The sequence below is a fragment of the Eschrichtius robustus genome, chromosome 3 (genome assembly GCF_028021215.1).
Source record: "Eschrichtius robustus isolate mEscRob2 chromosome 3, mEscRob2.pri, whole genome shotgun sequence".
NCBI classification, from domain to species: Eukaryota; Metazoa; Chordata; class Mammalia; order Artiodactyla; family Eschrichtiidae; genus Eschrichtius; species Eschrichtius robustus.
In genome coordinates, this window is record NC_090826.1 from 52,688,929 (window position 1) to 52,709,781 (window position 20,853).

Sequence of the window (20,853 nt, forward strand, 5' to 3'; positions counted from 1 at the left end):
TAAAAAGTACTCAAGTTGCACATAAAGGTACACAAGAGACATTCATCCCCTCCCTGACACTGGCAGATTGTCATTGCTTCAGAAGAACAAAGGGTGACAAAGGATAATAGTTTATATAGTACTTCTTTATGAGGAATGTTAAAGATGAGGAAGAACGATGGCCTTTCATCCAAAGAAAACTTTTGCAAGATTATGAAGTAAGCCTTTGCTATTAAAAGCTATGTTTTTTCTTAGTTTATGCAATTCTAATCACTTTCCTATTTACCTTGTGAAGGTAGAGACATGTGGTTTCTTAAAATGAATCCCTTCTCTGATATTGGCTTTCTTTATGGCTTTGATAAATCATTTAACCTTGTGGCCTCAGTTTGGCCATCTGTATCATGGGGGTAATACTTTGCCACCTATGTAGTTAAAATTAGGTGAAGGGGTTAAAAATTATGGAATGTCCTAGGGAGTGGGGAAGAGATTAAGTTTCAGTAAGGGCATTTGTACGTTGTTATACGTTATTACAATTATTGTGCACTTCAAGCTGAACGATTGGGCTTTCAAAGACTTTCTTTTACCAGTACTTAAAATTTCAACCATAATAAAGTATTTAATCATGACAATTTATCTTATTCATGATAATGGAGAAAATAATCCTTTTTCTTCCTTTTGCCTTTTTAAGAGTTGTAGGTTTGCCTGATGATTTAAAAGAGCCTAACTCTTTTTGATAATTATTTGGAGTACTCATCAGAGATATTTTCGAACTTCTTGAAAGTTTGTCTTCTTGAAACTTACGTTTCTGCCTAAAGTCTCTGCTATTTTCAAAACCAAGATAATGAATGATACTTAATTTAAATGCTCAGCACTAGGTAAGGCAACTCTGTGCTTTCGGGATTGAGAAGCAGGGAGGGGCCTGCACTATACACGTTGTGAGGCAGAGGCTGAGAGTAATCGCAAATAAGCACTGATTGAGCTTCATCTAGAGCCATAGAATTTCAGAATAGTGCTCTGAGAATCTTCTGGTTTAATCCTTTCCCTGTATCCACTAAGTATGTGTTTGGCTGTAAGTAACTGAAAGTCGGACTAAGCAGGTTGTATTTTTCTCATATAGAAACAAATACATGATTCAGGACCGTCATGGTGTCACCAAAGCACCATCAAGGATTGAGATTTCTTCTTTTACCCATGCTTTAATGGGTCGTTTTCATCCTCATGCTGTGACCTCATGGTCACAGCATAGCCACTACCCTCTTTCCATGCATCTGCATTCCAAGCAGAAAGAAGGGAACCGACAAGGGCAAAAAGTGCCTGCCAGCTCATTCTGCCACCTTTTATAGAATCTTACACAGCATGATCAGAACTATGCCACACAATCACCTCTAGCTGCAAGGGAGGCTGGAAAATCTAGGTTTTTTTAGCTGAGCATATTGCTGCTCTGTATAAAATTGGGGCTTTATAAGTAGGTAAACAGGGGAGAAATATGCTGGCTAGCAATCAGCAGCGTAGTTCCCATTACTCACAGAAATGTGAAATCTGAGCTGGCCAGAGCCAAGACTAGAAATCTAGTCTCCAGTGCTGTACCTTTTTTCACCATATCAGCAGTTTCTACCTTTTTCTCTACCACTGGGAGAAATCAACTGCATTTATTTAAACAATTAGTTTGTTTTCACAATTTTTATTAGTCAAAAACATGACATAGCCATTTAGATCTTTCGATAAGCATGACATAACCCGTGTTATCACACTGAGTTTTTTTTTTAATAACAGCCATAAACAGATCACTTGACATTTTTTATGAGCCCCTGAATCCTTGCTACTGGTAAACGCAGGGTTTCTGGTAGGTGCGAGTCACTTCAAAGACAACTTTTGAGGTCAGTTTGGCTTTTTTTTTTTTTAAATATTGAAATTAGCTTGCAGACTCTCATTACTGTCTGGGGACCCGTTCATTCTTCTGCAAGTATTTATCAAGCACTTACAGTGTACAAGGTGCTCTGCTACTTGCTGAATAGAGTGAAAAAGAGAAGCTTGGATTCTGGCCTCAGCATGCTTACTTCCTGGTGGAGGGCAGACAAGAAAGCCAGCCGATGTATTATTGTGATGGGGTCTCCCGGGTGCTGTCAGGGTCGGGGGCAACCTGATAGAGAACTACCATGGCATTCGGCACTGGGCGAGTCCACACAAGTGTGATTTACCCCTGTTCTCAAACAGAGTACCTGCTAGTTGTAAGCGTGCAAAGCAACAGCAGTCATGCTTTAACTAAGTACTGAGGAATCCAGACATACAAAATGTGAGCAAAAGGCTAAAGCCCCACTTCTTTATGGGTCAAAACATATATATATACACACATACACGTGAAGGGAGTTTAGAAATCAAATTGCCCTGATTCTGAAAACATGCACGAGATGTATTAAAACAATAGCCATATAAACCAAAGATTTATTGTGCAGCTTTCAAAGAATCCTGCCAGTTTCTGTTCAGACGTTTACATGCTCTATAAACCTCTCTAAGTCCATGATCCTCGTGGCCCAAACAGGGATCCTGCTCTTAGTGATGAAACATCTGAGGGTCTGAAGTTAACATCTCCCCGTTTGGCCAAGAAAAATATACTGCAGAGAATTATGAGAATTAAGATAACTTTCCAGGAAGTTCAGGTCACCAGGAAAGGTTGGAAGAGCGGAGACTCATAGACAATAATAGAGGAGGAAGGAAGGAGAGTTACAATAGGAAGGCAGCAGTTATCACTAGATGGCAGGGCCCATTGGAACAGGGACCATTCTTTATTCTTCCTCCCGATATCCTGTATCCCTCAGCCTTGTGCCTGGCATCAGGAAAGCACTCAATAAATATTTGTTGAATAAATGAATGAGCACATGGATTTGATTGAAGGCAAACAGAAAGTTTGGGAATAATAGGGAGTTCTTTCCATCCCCCATGTGTGATAATAATACAATATTCAAGTGCGTGTGTTTGGCAACATTTAGGGAGATGCATAGCACGGTGAATGAATGCTCGATATACACTTGCCTGGTTTTAGTTAAGAACTTCTACTTTCATGGGCATTAAGAGAAGTGCTGAGCTCAAAATGATTTGATCCCCTTTTTATGGAATATTTTCTATGGTATTATAAATATGTCTGCCCAAACTAAGGATCCTGAAGAAGGAATAGTCCCTGGCTCCTCGTCACTCTCATAACCATGGCACCCTTCCTTGACATAGGCCCTCTACCTAAGCGGTAGTTTCGTTCAGCATTCTCGTATCATATTGGCAAACTTCTTTGCCTCTTAGGAAAACTTCTTAACTTAGTTGTAGAACGCGCTGGTGTTCCTTTCAGTGGAGCTGAATCTAATTTGTCTCTCCTGGTTTAGTGCAATTGAATCATCTCAGGAAAATGAGAAGCAATTAAGTACCTGTTGCTAACAAGGCGCTGAAATAATCTGCCACCAGATGCAAGGTGTTTATTTATTACTGGAGTATGTCATTTGAGAAGACATTACATTGTCTTTCTAACAATCAGAATTGACTTCCAGATGCAGGCATCACAGACCTAACAAGTACCACCTTTGAGGAGCACTAAAAAGAGAGTAAGAGGGCTTGTGAACACCGGGCAAGGTTAGCTCAAGTGCCGGTGCCCAGCCTAATGGGAAACGTTGTCGATGGGCTTTGAAGGAACTGAATGGTAAAGAGGAGAAGCAGCTTTTTAGCAAAGGCCCTTTACGTCCCAGTTCAGGAAATTATTAAATTCACTAGCCAGATACTTACAACCAACTATTACTGCCCAGCCAAAGGAAAAAACAGTGCCAGCAAATGTTTTAAAACTACCACTAAACAAAAGTCAGGAAGCATGTAATTAAAACTGTACCTTTATTGTATTGTAAAGCGTTTCACTGTGACATGGAAAATATTTAAAGGAGAAGGCTGTTTAGCTAATTTGTCTGCAAGTGAACTGGTATCCTAAATGAACTGTAAGGCCACCCACCGAGCAAGCCTCATAAAGGGCCGTGGCTGCTCAGCTTGGTTTTGTGTAACCGTTCAATAATTACTAGATAAATGCATAACTAAAAGCTCTATTACACTAATAATTTGTACTGAGGTAGATGTGTGGGACACCCTGCTGGGTTAATTTGTCATCCCCGCAGCAAACTTCTAAAGAGAGCTCTTCTGCAGTGGAATCTGTTAATATGTGGTCCCAAGGAGGACAGGTTAGAGCAGTAAGACCAATTGGCTCCTTAATCTCTTCAAGAGGCAAAATGCCTCCCGGGTGAGCACCGGAGAGAATAGGGTGATGGGTGATTAACCACGTGGACCCAGATTTAAACTCATCTGGACAAAAGAAGCTGCTCTCCATCTCTCCATCTCTCCCTCCCTCTCTTCCACTCCCCTACCCGCCCCCCCAACCATAAATCCACACATGCAGCCACAGTGAAGGCGCGGGTTCTGAGCAAGGTTTCTTGGAAATTATGTCACTGATAAGACTTCTGGGTATCACTTATACTATAAATCACATAATCAGATAAATCCCAAGCAGGTCGTTCTGGTTTAGCTTAATATAATGTTGATTCCATGTTTAGATTCATTCTTTATTTTTCTTTTTTTCAGAGTAGGATAAAAAGTCAATATTGGACTTGTATCTCTATATGAAATGTTTTCTTCTGTCTCACACACACACACACACACACACACACACACACACACACTTGCTGTTTTAAATATGAAGCTCACATTTAAGCTTCAGCACAGGGTTTTCAACCTCACCGATTGACAGAACCATAAATCATGTTAAAGTTAAGTGAATTACTGTAGCATGGAACTGTAGCTTTAACAATGTTTATGTAGTATCAGCTTATCATCCATGTAGGCAAAGGGGGGTGAGCACTGATATTCGAAATGGGAATGTACAGTCCTGTTAATGTGGCTGCAGGATCACGGAGAGTTACCCATTTCATGCCGCATCCTTTGTATTGTTGAAACTAGTGTATTTAACCTCTCACGTGTATGGAATGTTTTTTTAAAATGTATATTTCCACAGTAAATTTACATTTGCCATTTCTTAGTATTAAATGGCAGTTGCTTCCCCCAACCCCAAACAATTCGTTCTTCTTATGCACAAAACACATGTGAGGAACATCAGAGTTGCCAGGTTGTATTACGGTAATAAGGGACCTATGAGGCAAATATCATGAAAGGAAATAAGCCATTTGACCTCTGAAAAATAATTCAAATGGGAGCAGCAGAGTGCAGTGAAAAGAGCATGGGCTGTAGAGTCAGCCAGAATAGAATGCAAATCCTGGCCGACCACTTGGGATCTGCATAAGCTTGTGCCAGTCACCCATCCTCTGCTGGTCTCTTAATTTCCCACCTGTACAGAACTTTAAGGTGTTAATAGGAGGAGGAAGTGAAATGACATATGGAAAGGGCCACATATGTTATTAGTATGTTACTAAATGTTAACTATCTCAGGGACTTCCCTGGTGGCACAGTGGTTAAGAATCCGCCTGCCAATGCAGGGGACACGGGTTCAAGCCCTGGTCCGGGAAGATCCCACATGCCGTGGAGCAACTAAGCCCGTGCGCCACAACTACTGAGCCCCTGTGCCACAACTACAGAAGCCCACGCGCCTAGAGCCCATGCTCCGCAACAAGAGAAGCCACCCCGCGCGCCTGGAGCCCGTGCTCTGCAACAAGAGAAGCCACCGCGAGGAGAAGCCCATGCACCGCAACGAAGAGTAGCCCCTGCTCACTGCAACTTGAGAAAACAGCAACGAAGACCCAATGCAACCAAAAATAAATAAATAAATATATATATATTTTTAAAAATGTTAACTGTCTCAGGTTCCCCCCGTCCCCGTATCATTTTTTGCTGTCTTTCTGTGTAGTTGTCTTGAAAGGATTCTCACTTTCCTCGTTCCTCACTCCCCATCCCCAGTTCTCTCTTTTATTCTGCTCCTGTGGGTCCAGAAGGAGTGTGTGTTTCCCTTCACTAGGAGGAGCCTCATAGCCTAGAAGAGATGGGGCCTCAGGGAAGTGAGCCAGCCCGGTTACTCCATCCCATTATTCTTGTGTGGTTAGAAGAACGGGGGGGGGGGGGTCTCCCCAATCAGGCAGGTGAACCCCCTTCCATGATGATTAGCCCGTAGCCATGGTGAAGACTTTGCTTTGGCTTGTCTTCATTCAGGCATGGCTCTTGCTAAAGGGATAAGCACCGGGACTTCCCTGGCGGTCCAGTGGTTAGGACTTTGCCTTCCAACGCAAGGGGTGCCGGTTTGATCCCTGGTCAGGGAGCTAAGATCCCACATGCCTCGCGGCCAAAAAACCAAAAATCATAAAACAGAAGCAGTATTGTAACAAATTCAATAAAGACTTTAAAAATGGTCCACATCAAAAAAAGAATCTTTAAAAAAAAAAAAAAAGGGAGGTAAGCACCATTGTTATTTACAAGAGTCAATTCAGCAAATAATTTTTGAGAATGTATCATCTGCCAAGCACTGTGCTAGGCCCTAATGAACAAACCAGACAAGCCAGTCCTGCCCCTGCAACCTAGTAGAACAGAAGGACAAATAATTATTACTTGGATGAGATTCATGAGAGGGGAATTAAAGAAAGGGATAATATAGCACAGGTATTTTAAAGTAATTGTGGGGATTTGGATTTATTTGTGTCAGGTTGTATGGGTCCCTTCTATTGGCATACAGTACAGATTTAGAAAACCTTGGTATTGCTGAGGGATATCTCTAGATCTTCCTGAAACCTCAAATTCCTGAATACTGTAATAAGAGTTGTTGAATTGTTGCATACCCAGTAATGAACAGAAGACATGTTAATAAGCACCCTTTCAAGTGAAATATTCGTACAAGTGAAAGAACCCAGCCAGATTGCTTAATCACCCCTCCAGTCTCCCCAAAAGAAAATAATGGCTTGGTTCATGTAATCGAAAAGTCAGAGGGTTTGCAGCTTCAGGTAGAGCTGGATCCAGATGCTCAGACAATACCTTCAGAAATCTGTATCTTTATCTTTCTCAGCTCTGCTGTCCTCAGTGTGAACTTGATTCTTAGACTAAATCTCTTCAGATCATGGCACTGATGATATGAGCAGCTCCAGACTTAATCCCCACCAATGTAACAATCCCAAGGGAAAGAGAGCAGCTCTTCCACGAGAGATCTAGGGACAGTCCTACTCCCTAGAGTAGGATGCTTATGTCTCTGATTGGCCTGGTTTGGGTCATTTGCTCACTTTTAAAATAATCTTTATGTTTAAAAAATAATGGGGTGGGGGGAGCTGCCATGGTGGACAGCTGCCCCGCAGGGGGCACAGCATTGGTGGTCCTGGCCCCCAAGCTGGGCAGTGGCAGTGTCTGCTTTCAGAGCCCCCCTGGGGCTGCAGGTGAGGGCCCAGTAAGGTGCCAAGGGAAGGTCACGGTTAAGTATGACCTCGAGGAGCTACGGAAGCGCCTCAACCTGGAGGAGTGGATCCTGGAGCAGCTCCCTGGCCTCTACAACTACCAGGAAGGGGAGATCCTGGAGCTGGAGATTGCTGTGGATGAACTCCTGGATGTGGAGAGTGATGAGACCCAGCTGCCGGGGTCAAGGAGCTGCTGGTGGACTGTTACAAACCCACTGAGGCCTCCGTCTCTGGCCTGCTGGACAAGATCCAGGACATGCAGAAGCTGAGCACACCCCGGAAGAAAGGAAGGGTCCCCCACGCAAGTGAACAGTGGCTCCACAGGACAACCCCTGCCCCCCGACCTCATAGCAACAGCAATACTGGGGGGCCCTGCAGCCAGGCCTGGTGCCACGAGTGGGGCTCCCCGTGCCTCTGGCCCAGAGGTGTCTTCCTAGACATTAAAAAAAAAAAAAGATAACAGGGTTTCTCATTGGTGTGGCCTGGGTTACATGTGCACCCACAGAGCTGGGGGGAGGGTATAGTCTAGGCTAATGACAGACTGAGGTGGAGGGAAGGATAGTTACCCAAAGAAACATTAGAGCTCTGTTTCCAGAAGAAAGGGTGAAAGACTGCTGGGCAGCCAAAACTGAGAGCTGTCCAGTACAGGAGATAAGAGCAACGCTGTCCTGTGTGCTGGGCAGTGGGCTTGGCTCCCCAACCAGCCAAGTGACTTCGTGCTGCAGGTGGAGCTTGCAGAGCACAGGTCAAACCCCGGTCTTAGAAGAGTGACACTTAGTCCATGCCGGGGACCTCCAGGGCCATGAAAACAGTTGAGAACAGTTCAACTCTTGATTCCCAATTGTCTCAGGTTGCCACATGGCACTGCATGATCCTGATTACTTTTCGTATATCTGAATTTATCCTAAAAACACAACTCTAAGAATAATAAATAGCCCAGAATCAAGCACGCTGTCTGGCACACCATATATTCTCAACACATTCATTTTAAAGGTGTGAGCCCACTGTGTACTAGGCACCTAGAATTAGAAATAATTCTAATTTTTGGGAAAATCTCTTAAATTAGTGCTATTTTACCCAATTTACAGACAAGGAAATGCAGGTTTGAAAAAGTTACATAACTTTTCCTAGACTCGCACAGGGAGTGAATGATTTCAAACCCAAAATAGTTGAGCTCTAAAAACCATACAGACGTATAATTTCCATTTTGCAGCAGAGGAAACTAAGGTGCATAGGAGGCTGACACAGAGCTAGTTGATACCCAGCCTGGGGTAAAACTTTGGTACCCTGACGTCAAACGCTGGACCGATTCTTCTCCTACTTCCTCCCCTTGTGTGAAATCTACCAGCAGTAGGATAAATCCCTAAATCCTGCAGGGTGAATTCAGGAGGATACTTTGAAACCTGTGCTTTAGTAATCATGTTGCTCAGAAACAGGGGCTTGAACTGCAATGTATACCTGCCAGTTGGGGCGGGGGTAGTGGGGGGAAGGCCGTGAATCAATCATAGCTTTGTTTGTTGTGGGGTTTGTTTGTTTATCTGCTTGGTTTTGCCTTTTTTATTTTAAATGTCAGCCAGCAAAGACTCCCAAACAGTGCCGGTCCCAGGACTTGGTAGGCCTCGCATAGGCTAGAGAACCTCCACGGAGCTTACTTTTGAAATTCTCTTTTGCGGGACTGCCCTTCCAACAGGTTGTTTGAGAATTCATTCTCTGCCTGTTTCTGTTAACCTCTGTGATCATCCAATCTATGGTGGTGGTTTTTTCCTTAAATGTTTTTCTTTCATTCATCTCTTGACTCGCAGTATTGCTTGCATATTACATAGAAGCTCAAGTTCCCTTCATGGAACTGAAGTCTTGTCAACTTTGCGTAATAACCAGTCACTCTTCATATCTCCAATAATCACAGCTGTTCTGTGGCGTTTGAATGCATTGCACATTAGCCGTCATGGCGGCTTAGGGGATTCGTGCACAAATATGATCTATTCAGAGAAGAGGTCCTGTCAGGACCCAAAGGCTGGGGCTCTATCTCACAGAGCTTGAACTGGCACATTCCCTCAGGGTTTTTAAAACTCTAAATATCACAGCCTTCCCGAAGGCACAGGCTCCTAGAGACTGAGTCCAGATATACCCTAGAACCTAATATCCCAGAAACGTTTAAAAAATAATTTCTTTTAAAAACCACATACTCCCGGGACTTCCCTGGTGGCGCAGTGGTTAAGAATCCGCCCGCCAATGCTGGGGACACGGGTTCGAGCCCTGGTCCGGGAAGATCCCACGTGCCGCGGAGCAACTAAGCTCGTGCGCCACAACTACTGAGCCTGAGCTCTAGAGCCCGTGCGGCACAACTACTGAGCCTGCGCTCTAGAGCCCGCGAGCCACAACTACTGAAGCCCGTGCGCCTAGAGCCTGTGCTCTGCAACAAGAGAAGCCACCACAATAAGAAGCCCGCGCACCACAACGAAGAGTAGCCCCCACTCACCACAACTAGAGAAAGCCTGTGTGCAGCTACGAAGACCCAACGCAGCCAAAAATAAATAAATTAAAATAAATAAATTTTTTTAAAAACCCCACATACTCCCTTGTTTCATATTTTTTAGATTTCAGTGTTGTTACATATGGATCAATTGTATTGTTATTTGTAAATGTAATCCCAGAGACTGAATGTCATTGAAATTTAAAGCTAGATGAGCTTCAGCAACTGTTTAGCTCAAACTCCTCATTTTGCAGATGAAAGAACCAGAGGAGAGAGAAGTTGCCCACATTTAAAGCCAGGTAGGGACAGCAACAAAATTAAAACCCAAGTCTCTTTATCTAACTAGAAAATTTTCCTAAAAAGTACCCCAGAGCTTCTAAAAAACTTTTTAAGCAGTTAACATATATTGGCTCTCTGATAAGCAGCTCCCAATAACTAACACAGTGGGACATTTAAGGGCAATGGTAGAGATCCCCACTGTATGAGGCTATGATGAGGCCATGCTCAGAAGCTGATTAGGTCAGAAGTGTACCTAGGTAGCAGGGGTCTACATGGTAATGGGGGAGGTCAGGATGGACACTTAAGGATTATAGGTCTAAGTAAAAAATAGAGTCTAGAGGGAGATAGCCCCATAGTTCTAAGTTTCTAGGTTAAGTCTCAGAGTCTAAGATTTAAGCAAAGGTAGGGATTCAAGGTGTTATTTCATCCAAAAAGAGCCTTTACAGTCATTGTTGCTATGGAATCTATGACTTTTACATCAAGGTTGCTTCTGTTGCTTTGGTTTTGCATTTTGTTGTTGATGGAACTTTTTTCAAGACCCTCATGTCATATCCATATTGATAGCTCATACTCTTTTATCAGTATTTATGCACTCATTTGTCCAAGATACAGATAGGCGACAGGTGCCTCTTACTCCACTGTTCCCTTCCCCCTGTGTATTCTACGATTTGAACAGGTCCCTAGCACCTGGGAGCAAATTCCAATTTAGTCATTTCTCATCCCCATCCCCATCCTTACCTATAATAGTATTACAAGTAAAAGAAGCTGTTTATTGATGATCACTTAACCGTATGGTCAGGAGCTGCTCCATATGCCTTATATACATTGTCTCATTTAATCCTCAAAACAAATCTATGAGGTATAAGCCCCATTATACAGATGGCAAACTGAGAGAAGCTTGGAAACTTGAATCATAGCTGGCAAATGATAGAGCTAAAATTTAAATCCCCGTCTGTCTGACTCCAAAGTCCATGGTCCTTATATCACTCTACTTTTCTTCTCTTCTCTTTCCTTTCTTTTCTTTTTATTAAAGTATGGTTGATTTACAGTGTCCTGTTAGTTTCAGGTATCCAGCACAGTGGTTCAGTTATACATATATATATACACATATATATAAAAATTTATATACATAAATATATTCTTTTTCAGATTCTTTTCCCTTATAGGTTATTGCAGAATATTGAGTATAGTTCCCTGTGCTACACAGTAGGTCCTTGTTGGTTATCTACTACTTTTCTGACTCATATGTTTAATTTGACGTGATATACACATGGATGTGGGAAACCAGCACATACGCAAGGCATGTTAAATAATGGTGAAAGGGGACAATCAAAGAGTGACAGTGGATAGTTCGTGGAGATACAGATGGCAAGCAGGTTGCTTTGGAAGCCTTCAAAACAGGTTGAGGCTCCAGGAGAAAGGCCAGCTGGGACAAGGATGCAGTTTGGTAGGGAAGAGGTGGAAGGAACAGTGATTGTCTGGTGTACAACTCACAAGCAGAGTGTTGCAGGTGTTTGGAGAGGGAACAGGAATTATGTGGGTCTATACCAAGGGCCATCAAACTATGGCCCACCAGTCAAATCTAGCCCTCTTCCTGTTTTTTAAAATAAAATTTTATTGGAACATGGCTACACTGATTTGTTTATGTAATAGCTATGGCTGCTCCTGCGTTTAGTGGCAGAGTCAAGTAATTGCAGCGAAACCCATGAGGCCTGCAAAGCCTAAACTGTGTCCTCTATGGCCTTTACAGAAAGGCCAACCCCTGGTCTAGACTATAAACCAGGGCATTTGAGCAAGAAAGGTCTTTCAATAGCTAAAATTGATCTAAATTAAAATTTTAAAAGACCTTGGCCTGCCCGTCACCCCTCTCTCTTTTTTTTTTTTTTTTTTTTTTTTTTTTTGGTTAAAAACAGACCAAAAGATATTGGAATTTGATCTCTACTCTGAACCTCTACCTTAACTCAAATGGAATAGAATATATCAGTTATCTTGGAAATCTACTGTAACAGCAAGTCACTTTGTTTGGTAGCAATAATATAAAAATACTGGTGTTTTGCAAGTCATCATGTAATGTCATATATTTCTCTTATTTGACATACCCAGGTTCTTTTGCATGCCTCTCAGTGATGTTAAAGATGCGTACTATATGTTTTGAAAACCTTGGCTTGAGTCACAGGTTTGTTATTTAGAAAAGGTTCCACCTCCCAAAGGCTTGAAAACCATTGCCAATTTCTCGTTCCTTGTGTCTCTGTTAAAATAAATCCCATAACTCCAAACTTCTAGACTTTCATAAATGGCAGGTCTGACTCATGCATGATTTATAAATTATAGCCATGGACCATTAAGATAGATTTCTCAGCTTTAGGTAGGCTATCATGGTGTTATATATTGTGGTTTTGAATTTCTGAAGAAGCAAACTGCATAGTTGTTGACAACCCAAACAAAATTCAAGTTCCGTTTGTCCTTATAGAAGGCTTTTTTTTTTAAGCACAATTTTTTTCTTCCACTTTCTGCTCCTTTTAGAGCTCTGCCTTATTAAAATCTTTACTTTTAAATACGAGTAGTCAGGCGTTCTTAATGCCACCTTGTACTTTATGGAAATGGTTATTTTTGTCTAAACATCGTACCGCTGAAGACAGATGAGTAGCTTTTTCTTCTAATGGTGCTAACAGAGTGAAACAGTTTGGAATCTCACCTGTTGCCACTGACAGTGTCAATTAACAGTAAGACTGAAGTTTCACAAGTGCCAGGGTTTGGGAGTGGTCATTCATTCTGTGAGGGAAGAAGGCTGTGTGTAACGCTGTCTTAAGAGCACGCTGCACCTGAAGGAGGATTAGATTTTGTTTGCACTGCTCTCTTGACAGCTTATCTTTGGAGCCGCCTATAAAAGAGAGACTGGGATCTAAGGGCTGGTGCCGGAAAACAAAAACTAACATGAAAAGAATCCAAGTCTCTGTCCAGTCCGTGAGAGTCTGCAGTGGTTCGTGGACAAGAAATAAAGGAATTAAGGCAATGTCAGGGCTAAATAGAAGAGCATATTTCAACTGTGAAATCTTGGTTTGAGAAAAAATGCAGGGGGGTTATTAGAATTCTTGGAGGTTGAGTCTGGGCAAAACTGCTGGGAATGGTGAAGAGAGGTGACTTTCTTCTATCTCTTTTTCTTTCCTAAGACTTAAGAATGAAATATAAGATTCCAAACCTATCTGGCCATGCCTCCCTGGTATCATCTTCTTTGAGCTAGAAATGTGTCCACAAAGCTTCTTCCCTATAGTGGACTCTCAGACCAAGAATCGATTGTTGGATCATATAAGTCTCTCAACATACACAATAATACAGTAATGACCTTGACCTTCTCCTTCCCCAGTCTTAATCAATTCTGCCTTAAAAAAGGAAGAATTTTTTTAAGTTAAAAATATATATACTCAATCACATTGAATTTTAAACTTTTTCTCTTTCAAGCTAAAACCAGGAGAGTCCTTTAAATAATCGGGGCCACTGTGTGGGGTGGTGGGTGGGTGGTGTGCAAACAGGTAAACCAACCTGACTGACCTGCTTTCTTGTTTTTAAGTATCCAGTAAGATGATCATTTTGCAATAAATAACTGAGCCTACAGCTTTGGGAAATTCTGGGTCTCTGCTTCTTTAATTGTGGCTACTTTGTTCAGAATGTGTAGGCAGTGCCATTCCAGCCAAAGAAACCTGATCAAATTTCCTTCCTTCCCATCCTACTGGTGTTCTTTGTGAAAAACCCAAGCGGTTGTTTGAAACTAGTTTGGCCTCTGGTTAAAGTTTAAACTAGTAGTGAGATCCATCCAGAATGGAGTGTTTCTGACACTTTCTGCTGCTCCTGGCCTAGGGTACTAAGAGTATTAGACCCCAGAAGCAGCCAATTTTGTAGTGCCTTTTAATACACAAAATTGTATTAACATCAGCCTGGATACAGATGGATGCATTGCAATAAACTGTAACCACTTGAGAAAAGCCTTTATTGACTCTCAAGTAAATAATGCACATTTTAAAAGATCTAAATATGCATTTACATAATGTGCTATAATTTTTTATTGTGTCAACTACTCACACACACACATCCATAAGAGATGTTTTTCTCCGTCAAAAATTTGGACTCGTACCATTTTTTGTGCATTGCATTAGCACCGTGCCAGATTCACAATGGTATTTTCTCTTCTCTAAGGCCTGAGCTGACCATCTCAAAATACATTTAATGAATTTTGCTGATTGAATGATCTGTTGACTGATTTAACCCCAGTGACACTTTCTAAAATGATTTGCAACTACTTGGACAAAAACTTAGGCACACTAAAAACACCTAATCCAAGATAAAAGGTAGAAAACAAGAAGTAGGGAAGGAGGAAAACCAAATTTGACATGGCTGAAATCTTAAGTCTGAGCTTTAGAGCAATGGAAGAACCCAATGCAGTCTCATTGTTCAGGAAAAGAGTGCTGCTAGCAGGTTATCCAGAGAAATAGTGGGTATTTAATAATATTTAATAGTCCTTTGTGATGTCTGTAACACAACTGTTTTCTGTTTGAAGAAATTAAAGCTCAGGATCTTGAATGATTTATATCCAGTTCCACAGTGGACTAATGGCTGAACCAGAATGTCCAAGGCATGAGAAAGTAGGGGTTGTGAAGGATGACCCTTCGCAGTGCAGACTCAGCAGTTGTCTAATGTGAACCTACAGGCTAAATGATTTCCTGGTATTAATTAAGAATTAATTGATCCTTATAAATCAACCATTGTGGAATTAACTCCATATAGTACCATGTGTTCTTAGGTCTATGTTAAAATAAACTCTGTGACACAAGAAAAAGGTGAATAAATTGTTTTTAGTAAAATGTAATAAAGAAACAAAGGTCTACATTTAAGTTGTTAACGATTTTCTTTTACATATTTAACAACAGCAGCAACAACAAGAGGGCAAGGATGCTTATTAACAATTAAGGGAGGGATTCCATGGTCCTGTTGAATTATTTCCTCTATCAGGTTTCTCTAACTTTTATCTGTCTAGTCTTTGCTCAAGTGAATTTTTTCCCTTGGGCAGCGTTCCCTGCTGGCCACCACGATTTCATAATCTCACGATCATGCATCACTTTCCATTGAGCACCTGAAGCATTGCCACTTTATCATTAAGGTCTGCTTCCTGGGGGCTCTTGACAATGGAGTTGCCACCTTTGTGTTTGACATGCTGTAAAAGTTGAGTGTATCATTTTGTTGTGCTCAGTACATTCCCAGCCTCATTTGGGAAATGCCACATTCCATCTCTAACCAGAAACTATTCGGTCAAATGCAGGGCACTGGGTCAAAGTTTCTTGCTACCAGCAAAGACGACCGTGCCATATTAGATGAAAAAATGCCTTGGGTTCTTTAAAGCACAATTTGCAAAGTAAGAGATGACCAGAGCCATTTAACTTTTTAGCTGCAGATTTTAACTCAGACAGTAATGGATTCCAAGATTTACCATTCAGTGTATGAAGCCCTAAGTTTTATCAGTTTTTCTACAAGCTCCCTGGCTGTTTGCCAGGTTAAAAAAAATTTTTTTTTAAATTAATTTATTATTTACTTATTATTTATTTTTGGCTGTGTTGGGTCTTCGTTTCTGTGCGAGGGCTTTCTCTAGTTGTGGCAAGCGGGGGCCACTCCTCATCGCGGTGCGCGGGCCTCTCACTATCGCGGCCTCTCTTGTTGCGGAGCGCAGGCTCCAGACGCGCAGGCTCAGTAATTGTGGCTCACTGGCCCAGTTGCTCCGCGGCATGTGGGATCTTCCCAGACCAGGGCTCGAACCCGTGTCTCCTGCATTGGCAGGCAGATTCTCAACCACTGCGCAACCAGGGAAGCCCAAAAAAATTTTTTTAAGTTTATGTTTATTTGTATGGTTACTTTATTAATTTCTGTGCCACTCATATATTCAATCATTCATTGTACCATCAACAAATATTTACTGAGTGCCAGACACTGTTTGGGGGATATGACAGGGAATCATTAAATGGATGGAAAAGCTATTTACTAATATGGAGAAGAGAGAAGAGCCAGTATGAGGGGTGGAAGGTGACAAGAATTCTAGCTCGAATGGGTTATGTTCAAGATGCCCTCAATTATATGACTGAAGACAAAACTTTGTATTGTCTCAGTGTTGTATCCCAAGCCCATAGTAGGAGCCTTGGAATATTTTTGGATAGATTAAAGGTTGCATGAATGAAAGGATCCCATCAGGTCATCTGCAACGTAAGGACTGGACTCTTGTTTCCACTCCAAACCCCTATTTCTACTCTTTAAAAACTACAGATGCCATTCTGAACCTCAGAGTCCTAGCCACTCCAATTATTAGTCAGAAAATGCCCCAGTCCTACAGATACGGTAGGGAACAAAAAACCCGTGTCCAGGGATCAACAGAGATGCATCCTTTTTTGACAGATGGGATGGTGGTAGAAAGTGTGGCCAGTCTCGCTTAGTTGCTCTTCAGTTTTATGAGTCACCCTCAATATTAGGAAAGTCTTACTTTCCAAATATTTGGGTATTCCTTTGTTTTCTCTTTGCAGGGCCTCCTTGAGTTTAAAGATTTAAACTGCAAAAAGTAAAGGAAAAATAAATACTCTCATCTGCTTTTACTTGGCAGTTGTTTTTCTGGCCCTCATTGGGGAGTGAGAGCCTCTATCTCGGCGTTACTTGGTTTGAGTGTCTTCAGCCCTTCCCATGTGCTGTTCTTACCCTTCAGCAGGCTTCACGAATCACCCTTCCACTTCAAGGGCAAAAGTCTTCCCAGGAAAAATTATTAAGCACCTCACATACGTATTTTAAATCTAATGTAATCTTCTTCCTGTATCAGTGAAACTCAGCAGGGTTCAAATATAAGGGAGTGATGGTTGTCTGAGCCTTTCATCAGTTTATATGAGCAGAGGGCCAACAGTTTAGCAGGGGTCACTGCCTACCTACTCAGCCTGTGGGTTCCCCTGCTATAACTAACATCTATGCGTTTCTGAGTTTGGCTTTGAAATGGCCAAAAAAAAAGGCAACATAAACCTTCTATGTAAAGTGAGGCACCCAAATTGCATGGGTTCATTAAGTGATCATTTACTACAGACTTCAAAAAATTTCATCCTGAATTAGTCCCTAGAAATTTCCTTGAAAGCAGTATAAGAGCTTTAACAATGAATTATTGTCTATGGAAATCTCAGCATGAAAGGGGATCCATATGTGCAAACTAGAATTTGTCATATGTAATGTCAGTTAAATCAGGTCTAATCTACCAAATACATTTTTTATTGCCTGCTTCATTAAAAAGGCTCTTAAGGTAATGAATAATCTTCAGCTTCACCAAGGATTATTAATGCCTTTATAACTCATGTCCACTGAAAATAGAAAGACAGCTTGACCCTCTACCCTAATCTAGCCTCCATGTTTGTCTTAGAGCTTTAAGGAAGAAAATCTATCAGACCTCTCCAGTGTTAAATGCTGTCACACGAGCAGTTACTAGGAATTGGGTCAGGAGAAGAAATTTTAAAAGGAAGTTGAATCCAGTTTAAAAGCTGTGGCAAAACAAGTCTTTCTCTTATTAACTCTGATGTTTTCTTTTCCTACAGCAAGTCCACATGCGACACCATCAACTCTTCATTTTCCAACATCACCCATCATCCAGCAGCCTGGGCCTTACTTCTCCCACCCAGCCATCCGCTATCACCCTCAGGAGACGCTGAAAGAGTTTGTCCAACTTGTCTGCCCTGATGCTGGTCAGCAGGCTGGACAGGTGGGGTTCCTCAATGTAAGGAAACTTCTTTTTTTTTTTTTCAATTTCTTTAGAAATATTAACCGAATGTAAAAATAACAAGGGAAGACCTTATGACCATGTGACATTGTGCTCTGATGTCGTGTTGACTGACTGCAGGCAAATGTCATATTTATTCTAGATTGTGGGAAAGTTAACTTACTCTAAGAGGGATTGGCCAGGGTTTAAAAACAGTGTTTGTGTTAACTTCGCAACTGTCAAGTTTATGGATATAAATCATCTCAAGGGTGAACTGTATAACCTTCTAAGGTCTGTGGGCAGATAATTCCACCTCATGCATACTAACCCAAGGGCTCACGCAGTTAACAAAATAGAAAGACCAAATAATTTTAAATAATGATTTTGGGTGGTAGGGAGAGGTAGGGGGAGAAGGGGGCACAGATGTTTCAGATCAACTAAGTTGATATTTTTAAAAAATAGTCCTCTAACACTTTACATCAAGTTGACCAGTACTTGAACTCAAGATTCTAGAAGTAGTTTATTATAGTTTGTTATTTCTGCAAGTAGTTATCTTTCCCACTTATCTTTGTATAAAGCTAAATAGTATTCAGTAGTTTCGAATGGAGGTTTTCATTTTTTCTCAAATAAACCAAATCACAATTTGAAACAATACTCCTAATGTAAAAGTGATTTTTTTAAATCACAAATTTTATTTCAAATATAGAACCAAATGTTTGCAATGGATAGCTATATCCCAAGCCCAATAATAATAACAATGAATTGGAAATAATGACCAGCATAAAGCCAAATGCGATTTTCCTTTTCTCCTAATAACTGTAATGAAGCCACAGATGAGCCATAATTATTATTGCCTAATTTAGAATATTATATCACACCACCCTATCACCGATTTTCTTCCCTCGAAGAAATACCTGATTCTGCATATCTGAGTTAGAACAGGCAGCTTTGACTAATGTCTGGTGATGTGTTAGCAGATACATTTCTGTCTAGACAACAAATCAATATGGACCCTTTTTGCTTTTTGCTTGTGTATTCATTTGCTTGGCTTATTCTAAAGCATTCACTTATGGACTTCTAGCCCACTCAGAAATGACACACAGGCAAGTTTGTTGGCAAGAAAGCACAACATTCTGACTGTCAGATGAGATTGTCTTTGAGGAACAATACTAAATATATAAGTGAATGTTGATGAGGCAGTGAGACTTCCTCTGCAGAATTACTAAGCTTAAACTTAAAAGCCTGGGACAGCAACTGAATTTTGATTCAGGACTAGAGCCTAAATAGGAGCTATTATTGTTGGTTGAATAGTGTCACTGAAGACCAGAGGCAGAAAGGCCACTTGGGAAACCATGGAAAACTGAAGTGATCACCAGCATCAAGCATCTGACTTTTAAAATGTCTAACTTTTTTTTAATAGTCCTGACATCATCCCATATAACTGTCAAATGACCAATTTTGCATTTTGATCAAAATTTTATAGGGTTTAAGGCAGGTCCTTCATGGGACTGTTTCGAAAAACTCAGAAATAAATGGATTTTATTGCTTTCTTCAGAAGGAAACTTTTCTTTTGTTAAAGAGCTGTTACTTGGTTGTTCTAACATCAGGCAGCCAGATAAATATGACTCTTATGGCATATGCTTATATAATTTAAATCAAAATTAGAAGTGATATTTTTCCTTAGCAGAATTTTGACAGCTGAATTCTAAAGTTTCTGTGCCTGATGTTATACAATATGTGAAAGAAATTTTTTATGTTCACTTAACATATTTATTAAATGTTATATAATATCAACTTTGAAGAGTGAAAATAAAATATTTTTTTAATCTTAAATGCATATTTAGGAAACTTTGTTAGATCTGTATAAATAGACGTGGTGGAATAATTCCACAATCTATAAAACACTTACATATTAAATCAACATTTAATATCATGAGAATGATGATGAAAGTCACAGTTAATACAGAATCAAAACATCCCAAGCAAAAGTTGGCGGGTCATTTTCTAGAATCAGATCCAAAGAAGGTCAAAGTAGTTCAAGAGGTAAGTTTAGGATGCATGGAGCATGTGTGCCTAAGACTGTACTTTTGTGGAATGCCTTAAGAACAACCCACAGCTCTTCATCCATATGCTCTTATGGAAGAATTCAAGTAGCTAGAATACTTAGTAATTTACATGAAAGGTGCCTAGGGAATCTTTTGTTTTCCGAAGCAGCTAATGGTTCTATCTGTGTCTTCTTTCTCCTGTGCTTGTTTTGTTTGGTTCCCACCCTGGCAGCCCAACGGGAGTAGCCAAGGCAAAGTGCACAACCCATTCCTCCCCACCCCCATGTTGCCACCGCCGCCGCCACCACCGATGGCCAGGCCTGTGCCTCTGCCGGTGCCAGACACAAAGCCTCCAACCACGTCAGCGGAAGGAGGTGCAGCGTCCCCCACCTCACCAAGTAAGTATGGCTGAGATGCGGCGCCGGTCGCCCGTCAGGCTCTGCGCACGTGAATGCACACCTGCGCCTGGCCCCTCACTGCATAGGCTTCAGTGAAAGGCACGATCCCCAGAGATGGCTGTAACATGAGTTTGCAGAACCAAGACCAGATCAGAGCAAATAGCACTCTAGGGTGCTACCAACCACATCAGGTGTGGAAATGACTGGGTGTTTGGGTGGATGAAATGGTGTAACTACGTGCCAAGGACTGAAGTCAAGATATGAAGTATTAAATTTTGCCTATTATTTGAGTGTCTTTGAATGCTATCCTCATGATCATCAAACAGCATCTGCTTTTATGGATTCTTATTAGCAAAAAGTTCCTCATGCTTCTGTAGAGCCCTGCCTTCCAGTAACTTACAATGCAAGAGAAATGCATTTGATGAGGTACCAAGGTTAATGCAACTCATCCATCAAATAGAAAAAATGTTTAGATCAAAGTAACCAATTCAAAGGTGTGTACGTTGAACATTCGCGAAGA

The 20,853-nt window shown here is 41.2% G+C and overlaps 1 protein-coding gene and 1 pseudogene across 3 annotated transcripts in view; both read left to right on the forward strand.

Moving 5' to 3' along the window:
* NFIA (nuclear factor I A) overlaps positions 1 to 20,853 on the forward strand; it is a 372,641-nt gene that overhangs the window by 300,393 nt on the left and 51,395 nt on the right. For all 3 annotated transcript variants that reach the window (XM_068539995.1, XM_068539996.1, XM_068539994.1), the window contains exons 8-9: positions 17,730 to 17,908; positions 20,168 to 20,333. In XM_068539995.1, coding sequence (XP_068396096.1) covers positions 17,730 to 17,908; positions 20,168 to 20,333 — 345 coding nt within the window. The remainder of the gene's footprint in view (positions 1 to 17,729; positions 17,909 to 20,167; positions 20,334 to 20,853) is intronic.
* Positions 7,262 to 7,839, forward strand: LOC137761698 (protein phosphatase 1 regulatory subunit 14B pseudogene; annotated as a pseudogene).